Source organism: Mauremys mutica, chromosome 12 (genome assembly GCF_020497125.1).
Source record: "Mauremys mutica isolate MM-2020 ecotype Southern chromosome 12, ASM2049712v1, whole genome shotgun sequence".
Lineage (NCBI taxonomy): Eukaryota > Metazoa > Chordata > Testudines > Geoemydidae > Mauremys > Mauremys mutica.
The window spans coordinates 57,402,863-57,413,158 of NC_059083.1; the positions used below are offsets into that span (position 1 = coordinate 57,402,863).

General features: G+C 43.6%; 1 protein-coding gene across 2 annotated transcripts in view; it reads right to left on the minus strand.

The window, feature by feature from the left end:
- The window catches only part of LOC123344832 (myosin heavy chain, skeletal muscle, adult-like), a 33,576-nt gene extending 29,328 nt beyond the window's left edge, over nt 1-4,248 (minus strand). For both annotated transcript variants that reach the window (XM_044981310.1, XM_044981309.1), the window contains exons 1-6: nt 4,045-4,248; nt 3,816-3,959; nt 3,572-3,728; nt 2,175-2,202; nt 1,965-2,073; nt 1,769-1,861 (exon numbers count right to left, since the gene is read on the minus strand). In XM_044981310.1, the coding sequence (XP_044837245.1) occupies nt 1,769-1,861; nt 1,965-2,073; nt 2,175-2,202; nt 3,572-3,728; nt 3,816-3,959; nt 4,045-4,248 (735 nt within the window). The remainder of the gene's footprint in view (nt 1-1,768; nt 1,862-1,964; nt 2,074-2,174; nt 2,203-3,571; nt 3,729-3,815; nt 3,960-4,044) is intronic.
- Nucleotides 4,249-10,296: the final 6,048 nt, after the last annotated feature.

Here is a 10,296-nt window from a genome sequence, read left to right on the forward strand (position 1 = left end):
GAGCTAAATGGTTAGGACTCTCCCCTGAGAGGCAGTAGGTCCTGTTCAAATCCCTTCTCCTCATCCAAAGGTGGTGGAACTTGAACTGGGGGTTGTAGTAGAAAAAGAGCATGAGACATAAGCCCTTGTATCAGAGGCCTGGTATGAGACCTGAGGCCTGGGCTAAAGTAGTGGTCAAAGTTTTGCTGATATCAAGCAAAGTCAGGCTGTGAGCTAGAGGCAGGCCGTGCTCACAGACTCTGGCAAGAACAGAGCTGACATTTCAGAAAAACACATTCCTAAGGGTATGTCCATACTACCTGCCCAGGTCGGCGGGTAGCGATTGACTTCTCGGAGTTCGATATATCGCGTCTCATCTAGACGCGATATATCGAACTCCGAACGTGTTCCCATTGACTCCGGAACTCCACCACCATGAACGGCGGTGGCAGAGTCGACGGGGGAGCCGCGGACTTCGATTCCACACCTTGAGGACGGGTAAGTACTTCAAACTAAGGTACTTCGAGTTCAGCTATGCTATTCACGTAGCTGAACTTGCGTACCTTAGTTCGAACCCCCCCCCAGTGTAGACCAGGCCTTAGAAGTGCTACACACAGGCCACTCACACAAACACATTCCAGAAGGTGGTACCAGAACACCTCGATATCAGACACATTCACCAAGATAACAGGAACATGCTGAGCCATCCTAAAGATAATGTCAGGATGACAGCATGATGGATAGAGATGTTTATATCAAACCAACAGGTACAAGGCGGTAGTTAGCTATGTCAGAGGGCAGTATCCAACCACGTCAGAGGCGCAATATGTAACTTGTTTGTATTGGTATATAAAATGGAGTCTCAGACGGAATGTCTTTGGCCAGCATTGGGGGGAATGGAAAGTCCTGCCATTCACTGAGCTGCATCCATTGTCATGGGCATACATGCATTGAGTGTACTTGTAGCAAGTATAGGGCTTTGTCGACAATAAACCTGGCTGGGTGCCTTCAGACCTTAACAGATCTTGTGGTCATTGGGCAGTTCGCTCGAGGTCTGCTGCCCCAGCTCTGTGCACTAACTGCTCTAATAACAACTATGTGGGTGAAACCAGATAATCACTACCTCTCAAATGAACACTCACAGGAAAATGATAAAAGACAAAAACACCCTATCACCTGTGGGTGAACACTTCACAGAGTGATCACTCTATGTCTGACCTCTCAGTGCTCATCTTCAAAGGAAACCTGCACAACACTTTCAAAAGATGAGCCTGGGAGCTTAAATTCATCACTCTGCTAGACACTAAAAACCATGGACTGAATAGATACTCTGGATTTATGGATTATTACAACAATCTGTAACCCACTAACCCCCATTTTTGTCCTATGACTGCAGAGGTGTTAATGGACCACTCTACCTTGAATGGGCTTTACAATATGCGTTAACTACTTATACTAGACAATCTGTTCCACCTTACATTTAGCTGTGATGCTCAGAATACCTTTCCCAGACCTGAAGAAGAGCTCTGTGTGGCTGGAAAGTTTCTCTCTCTCATCAACAGAAGTTGATCCAATAAAAGATATTACCTCATCCACCTTGTCTCTCTACTATAATTTCTGTTATTTATATGTATGTCTGATCTGTTTTCGTTTGAAGACCAGTCAAGACATGATAAAAAATTCTAATTATATGAACATAAATTGTCCCATCACTGCAGTTGAGTGAGTGGCAGACACCGTACCCTCATGTTTGCCTAGAACTAAAAGGATTTCTGACAAAAGGACTTACAAAACGAGAGGAGTTGTCATTCCTCACGGTCTTGGCATTACCAAAGGCCTCCAGCAGGGGGTTGGCGCTGATGATTTGATCTTCAAGGGTCCCCTACAAAGTAATAATTATCGTCAAATTAAGGTTGTTTTAAATCAGTACATACATGGCGGTTTCAGAAAAGAGCATTTAATCCCATCCCTAGTAGCCAACTCACATGCATTTTGCCTGGCTCTTCCTTCTTCTTCTCCCCACTAGCTGCAATTGTTGCAAAGTACTGGATGACACGCTTGGTGTTCACAGTCTTTCCAGCACCGGATTCTCCACTGTCAAATCAAACAGAGAAGCAGAGAACACATAACCAAAGAGTTTCTTCCTGCAGCGCACAGCAAAGCCAACAAAAACCAGAGCAGGCAAATATACATACGTGATGAGGATCGACTGATTCTCCCGATCTGTGAAAGAGACAGAACCAAAGAGACTATTAAAAGAGTTACTGAGTAACATTGAACTGATTGAAATGTGTTTGAAGTAAATATGAGATTGTCAAAATTTTTATCTGAAACTTTTTTCAACAATATCTATCCTTTTTTCAAAACTAGAAACTTTCTCTAGTAGTTTATGATTTCTTGAGATTTTTTTTTTAATCAGCATTGGAAATTTTTGAGTTTTTAGGAGATCCTTTTTTTCCCTTTTTTTGTCACTGAATGCCAGTAGAATGAATTGTGTCCAGAATGGGTTCGGGGGGTTTCTGGTCACTTTTTCTGTTTTCTTTTTCTCTTTTTTTCATTTTAGCACTAATCTTACCCTTCCCTTCATTTTACCTATTCTGGAAGTTTCTAAAAGTTACAAAGTGGGAAAAGGAAAAAACAAAATGAAAATGTGAACATAAAATAAAGCTCTGGGCATCATCCACTCTACTGCATTCAGTGGTAAAGGGGGGCGGGGAAGAAAGGAAGAAAACAAAACCAATATTTTAAAAATCATTTCATTTTGTAATGAAATTACTTCAAATTTTTTATTTTTTCATTAACTGTTTTATCTCTCTCTCTCCCTTGCTCTTAAACAATCAATGTATCAATTCCATGATATTTAGGTTTTGAGTTAAATTCACATGGATTGACAGACCCATAGGATACATGGGCTTCAGACCAACTTATACACATTTTCCTTTCATCAAATTGTATTATTCAGGAATCTGAACAAGTGACAAATCTCTGTAGGGCAAATGATTATATAAACAATACTCTTAACTAAAAGACAACTAAAAGTTTGCAAGTTCATCCAAAGCTCTTGGAGCTGAAAGTTCATGAGATCATAGTAGTTTCTGAATCCAGCTGTGCTGGCAATACCATGAGATCAACATTTTATCAAAGCATTTTGCATGTTTGTTCTAGGCCTGGTTGAAACCTGGGAACAAAGAACAGTTATTTTTTTTTAGAAAAATTAATCAAACTTTCCAGAATATCAAAAAGGATTTGTGTGAAATTTTGGGTCAGGTTTAGATTCAAGTGCTGGACAATGTTTTGGGTCAGTTTCAATGTAGGTTTGGATGAATTCTTGTTTCATCTGAACCACTTTACCTATCACTATTCTTAGCATGTTCAGTGTCTTTGGCTATATGTTATGGGTTTGGTTTTTAGAAAAACGAAGTGAAAAAATATGTGTAATTTGCACTGGTACTGATGATGGCTGTGAAGGAAATAAGGCTCACAGATATTTGCTCACTGGTGCATGCCCCTAATACTGCTAAAACTCAGCCACTGTGATTCCTCATATGAAATTTTCACTCTATAATCACTTTTCAGGAGCTGAGCCACTCACCAGTTAACATGAACTGATAGGCGCTGTCAGAGATGGAGAAGATGTGGGGAGGGGCCTCTTGACGCTTTTTGCCCCTGTAGGCAGCCACAACTTCTGGGTTGTACACAGGCAGCCACTTGTAGGGGTTGACAGTGACACAGAAGAGACCTGAGTAGGTCTGAAAGAAAGGGAGACAGCCTGGTTGGCTTCCACGTGATTTAGCTGTTAGTTTGGAAATCCAGGAAAGACTTCGACCTTTACTTACATAGATCATCCAGGCTGCGTAACGCTCTTTGAGGTTATACAGGACGCCAGGTTCATGGAGATGGGTCATCATCGCCATGTCCTCGATTTTATCATATTTGGGAGGGTTCATGGAGAAGACTTGATCGTCCTTAACAGTCAAAGTCTGGAAGGAAAGAAGAGACCCATTTCTATCAGCTAAGAACAGAGGAGGAACAAAATGCTGTTCCTTACTCCTTGTTTTTACTCACTTCTCCTTTTTCAGTCTTGACTGTGACCTTCCCTCCTTCTCTGCTCTGAATTGAGCTTTTCACAAAGGATTCCTTGGGATGCACCACAAAGACTGATGTCTTAGCATCAAAAGGCTTGTTCTGGTCCTCAATTCTCTCCTTCTCCGACTTTCGGAGGAAAGGAGCTGCCACCCCAAAGACGGCCATCTCAGCATCCGACGACATGGCTGCAGTTTATTTAGGGCAGCTCAGCAGTGAGCTCTGATGGGGAGAAAATGTTACACTGATGAATCAGTAATATTCTGCATCCGTTGGGACACCTCTGACATTTTCTACCCTTGGGATGGTTTAGTGGGGGTAAATTGTAAGGCATCTGTTGAAAATCAGTGGGAGTATGGCTCCTCATGGGTATGAGGAATGTGAGGGTAAGGTTCTGAACTACAGTCCTGAAGGTTTGAATCTTGCCTGCCTCACACTAAAAGGCCACCTTGAGTTAATTTAGCTGCAGACTGGTTCCCCATTCCATTGGGTTGGTGTACCCCAAGGTAATCAGACATGATGTTGCCACATTGCGCCCCTGTGTACTGTTAGCTATGACACTAACATGTCCTAACTACATCAGCTTGATGAGCCATTGGCTTGCGGGAGTTTGACTCCTAATTCAGTTAGGCATTGCAGAGCAGAACAATAGTTTAATGATCTGGGCCTAAATCTATTGAGAAGACCCTTGCTATTCTGTACTCAGTGATTCAAACAATAAAACAAAGTGAACAAATAATAAAAACCATGGATAACACAACTTTTTTAATGAATTGCCACTGTTCAATTTCAATTATTTATTATAACACTTAGTACAGTTGTAAATGTGCTGGAATATAATTTATAAAAATAACTAAGGCCAATATTTTCAAAAATAGGAGTTGGAATTCTAAACCCATTATTAGGCTCTTAAATAAACTATGGATTTATAACAACAGGGAACTGCTGAGTTCTCAGCAGTATTGAAAATGAGGCCTTTGTATTACATGTTACAAAATGACTTGTATGTTCTGATGACAAACTTCTTCAATAAAATTTGGTACAGAAAATTCCTGACAAAATGATCATTACAATAATACATATGTCTGAGGAAAAAGAATAAGATTTTGCAATATTCCTTCAGCTGGTGGGCTCTAGCCACATTGGATACAATCATATCAAAGACTTAAAGTCTAGAACCGATCAAACTGATTGGTTAAAAGTGAGGATCTAGGACAGGGCACTGGCCGGCCTAGCATCAGCAGTCACTGGCTTCAAGTTCAGCCACTGTGGAGACCCTGACTGCCATAGGCAGCATAGCCCAAGCACAATATGTAATGCATTTGCACAATGGGTATAACTATTAGGGGATACAGCAACTGTCCATTCAGGAATACAGAAATCCCACCCTAGATAGTCTCTTACTATCCCCTTGGAATCAGTAAATCAGAATCTTACCTCTTGTGATACCAGATGGATAGTATGCAGTCTGGAAGCTGATCAATACTGTAAAATAGAAATAGATATTCCCTTCTTATTGCTGCACGAAATTCCAGTGATAAATTATAGACTGAAAATATATAGGCACCTTGAAAAGCAGATTTAAAATCACTGCTAACAGAGCCAATCCCTCATGGAAATTAGTGCTAGCGGCTTCGGGAATGTAGCTGGATGTGTGGAATGCAGGAGAAATATCCCCTCTCCACAAACCCAGGTCCCTCCATATGCTTACCTTGAAGCTTTCTGTGCAAGGACAAGGCAAATTTTTTCCCAGGGGTCCTTTTATAGGGTCTGTTCTGCATCTGCAACAGATCTTCAGTCAAAGCATTTTTGGCTAACCTTTCTCTGGCAAAGTATTGTATGGCATACTTAACTAAAGGCATAATTGTCATTTGACATGACTAGATATAATTAGAAATTTTTGATGTCTTACCGGCTATATGAATTAATCTCCTATAAATAATTTGACAAGGGAATCTGGCCTAATGGGTCAGCTAGAGAACTGAATCCAAGGCTCCAAAGTTCTATTGCTGGCTTCCCACTGACTCTTGGAATGTCCTAGGGCAGATTACTTAGTATTGCTTTGCCTCAATTCTTCTAGCTATAAAAGTGCCATAATAATAATTATCCACATCAAAGGCTGTTGTGAAGTTTATGAAGAAATGCTTTAAGACCCTTCTGGCCTTAACCTTGAAATTCTATTAATCTAGGTGTTCCTCCCCCTGGCATTGTGATAGGGACCTCCTTTCTTTCCCTTGTCCTTTCCCCCAAAACATTCCTGGTGATCTCTCAAGTAAATAGAGCAAATACTTGGGCTATAGACCTCAGCCCATAGAAATGTATCACATCCTAAAAGCTCATGTTACTCATGGAGGATGTTACACAGAGACCAGATCAGTCAAAATTCTTTCTGCTGCCTCTCCTCCTATCCTTGTGTTGTCCTTCCAGAGACAAATCGATTCAAGCCTAAATATGACTCATGCAATGGTACAGACGGTCCCCAAACACATGCTTAATCCACAAACACATAATAACATAATCTCCTTCTAACACATACAAACACACCCACTCCCTAAGCCTCCATCTCACAAATCTACACTCCCACTGTTAACCCTCACAAACAACTCCCTCAGGCAAATCACCAAACACCAAAACCACATATACCCAGTCCCCACGCCCAACGCTCATAAACACCTCATCCATCCCAACATGCACACACACAAATGTCACATGAGCATACAACTCCTAGTATTAATACACCCTCAAGCCAACAATTCTGCCCCTCCACCACATATACCTTGCAGACTACTCACAGCTTCACACAATCCCATACACACATAAGAAAGCTTACCATATTGCAGGAGTATATTACCTCGAGAGCAGGATGAGCGAGTAGCACTGGTCCTTCAGTATACTAATACTATAAGCAAAGGGAAATTTGAAGACAGAACATGAGACTACTGCTGTAGTTTTAAGAAAATGGCAGACTTGCTTGAGCAGTTTTAATTCCTGCCAAGCTATAAACAAGTTGTTCTCCTGCTCATTAATTGTTAGGTTATTAAAATAGTTTCAAAACCAAAACACATACAAGATCAGAACAATTATCTATCAAATCTAGTACCGTATTACCGTGCTTTGGCCCTACATTTCAGAAAAACCTCCCACATTATTCACTTGGCCAATTGTGAAATGCTGCACATAGGAATGGGGCTTGCGAGCTCATAAGACCATGCGCTGCTAGGTTTAGAACAAAACTGGATTAGCTATAACTACGAGCAGTGCAAAATTCAATTAATGTCAAGAGGCATACTTGAAGCTGAATGTGGCGTATATCTGTGTACCGTTAGTTACGTGTTTTGGGAAATGCCTATAAACTGAGCTCAGCTAAAACGATGAAGGCGTCTTGTAAAAGAACTTGCCCTGCTGCTTCCTCCAAAAGCCTCATAGCGTGTACAGGACTGCACCACCACTGGGGTGTGACCTTGAAGTGAGTCACTTGCTGGGTTAGGCCATGGGGGGCTGAGTGAAATAAGCAGCAGGATCCACTGTTGCCAGGACCTAACAGAGGCCAGGCAGGGAAAGGAAAGAGCAACTCACTCTCTCTCCACTCCTCTCCCTGCTATTGCTGGACCTCTGCTCTATCCCCACGCGGTGCCATAGCAACTCTTCTCTTACACTTCTCCCCATCCACACAGCACACAATAGGGGAAGCAACACTTCTGGGGAGATACATGTGACTGCATAATCACAGCAAGTCTGTACAAAATTATTAGTGACTAGCTGAGGGTAAAATAAAATAGAAATGAAGCTTTTTCCATACAGCTGGCACAGAATGAGCCCATGTCGCAAAGCTACTGTGTGCTGGCGTCTTTCTTCAAGGACAGGTCCCACTTAGTAAAATGTGGAAGAGTGGAACTGGGAGTTGCTTAGGTTGCAGTCTGAAAATGGATGTAGAACTTGTCTACAGCACAGGACACAAAAGACAGGGACTATGATGAGGTGTTTAATTGACGGGGTTGCACTAAGGATATGATACATCATCTTGAGGCAATCCCCAAATATACATGTGCACTTCAGTCAGCTTAGCACTGAAAGGGAAAATAAAAACTGAACCTGACCAGGTAAAATTAGATATTAGTGAATTAATTCAAACACTAGCTGAGTGGGGCTAACACTATTGTCAGTGTAATAAAATCAGAAGAGTTAAGGATTAGTATAGATCCAAAAATTGTGAATAAGGCTATTAAAGTGAGTGCCTGTCCATGAGAATAGTTGAGGAAGTCATACCAAGGCTACAAAATGCAAGAGTATTTTCAGTTTTAGATGTAAGGGTTTAAACATGTTTGACTTGATGGAGAAAGTCTAAACCTGTGAGCCTGGACTCCCCTTTGGATCTATGTGTGTGTAAGAAGCCCCTTGCTCCACATGTCAGCAGCAGTGCTGCGAAGACCTGAAACTCTGATTGGTCAGGGGATGGGCTTCTTCCCCCAACCCATCCCCTAAGCCCCTGGGTTGGGCATGGAGCTAGCAGGAAATACCACTCCTAGCTCCTGCTGCCAGCTTTCCTCCCCCATCCCCTGCAGAATAGGAAAGCCAAGCTAGAAGAGAAGGCAGGCATGAAGGTCATCATCTCCGAGGCACAGAACAGATGGGCACTGGCTATGCCTCACACACCTCCAGCCTGACCCTCCTCTCCCCACTCAGGTGTTCCCACCATCAGCCTGACCTTCCCCGCCCAGGAGCCCAACATCCACTCCTTCCCAGGAGCCCCAGCTCTTGAGAGAGCCCCCTACCATGGGAGGGCATGGTAGGGGGCTCCCTTGAAGGCTTCAGGAAGTGGATTGACCTCAGGCTTGCCAGCAAGGAGCAGTAAGGAGCTGGATGGGTGAGACTGGAGTTCTGGAGGCTCCTTGCCCCTCCTTTGGTAAGCTTTGTCCCACTTCCCAGAGCCCTCAAGGGATCCTTCCCTGCTGCCATTTCCCACGGGCCCGCGCCTCCCCCATCCTGCTCCTTACCTTATCCTGAACCTCACCTAGGGTTGCCAACTTTCTAGTTGCACAAAATCAAACACTCTAACCCCGCCCCTTCCCCGAGGCCATGCCCCTTCCCTGAGGCCCCACCCCCCACTCACTACATTCCCCCTCCCTCAGTGGCTCGCTCTCCCCCATTCTCACTAAGTTTCACTGGGCTGGGGTAGGCGGGGTTGGAGTGCGGGAGGGGATGAGGCTCTTACTGGAGGTGTGGACTCTGGGGTGGGGCTGGGGATGAGGGGTTTGGAGTGCAGGAGGGGGCTCCAGATTTGGGGGTGTTCAGGGCTGGGGCAGGGAGTTGGGGCACAGGGTTGCGGCATGGGTTTACCTCAGGCAGTTCCTGGTCAGCAGCGCAGTGGGGGTCTAAGGCAGGCTTCCTGCTGGTCCTGGCACCACACTGCATGTGCCCCAGAAGCAGTCAGCAGGTCCGGGTCATAGACAGGGGGGCCAGGAGGCTCCACGCACTGCTCTCACCTGCAGGCACTGCCCCCCTCCAGTTCCCATCGGCTGGGAACAGGCCAATGGGAGTTTGGAACCGGTGCCTGGGGCGGGGACATTGAAGGTGATTAACCATTGGAACAAATGGCCAAGGGAAGTGGTTGATTCTCCATCTCTTGACCTCTTTAAATCCAGACTAGGTGCCCTCCTGGAAGATATACTTTAGCCAAACTCAAATTACTGGGCTCAATGGAAGTGTGTCTGGTTGAAATTCTATGGCCTGTGTTGGACAGAAGATCAGACTGGATGAAGATCTTAATGGTCCCCACTGGCCTTAAAGTCTATGAATTTATTAATAAAATATTTTGGCATATTAATATTTCTGTGCAAATTTGTAAAAAGTTGTCAGAAACATTGGCAATGTAGTTCTGGGGAGTGTGGGACGGAGGAGGCTGCCATCTGCAAGATGTCTATTGGGGTTCTCATTGGAATATCTGACAACTCCCAAGGGAGAATCAACAAAATCATCAGTGATTCACCAAAATCATCAAAATAACCCAGTGATCTAATTTTCAATGCATTGCTGCCTTCACACAGTAATTAACCCACTTGTCTGCTCATCAATAGGCTGCTGTAACCCTTCTGTTCACAGTTAATTAATAATCTTTCTTTCATGGACTTCATTCTAGAAACATGCATTTGGATGAAGATAGCATGCTCATTCAATAAAGTGACAGGAAGGATCCCAGACTGTGCAACTCTTCTCCGCCTTTATCAGAAGGCCATG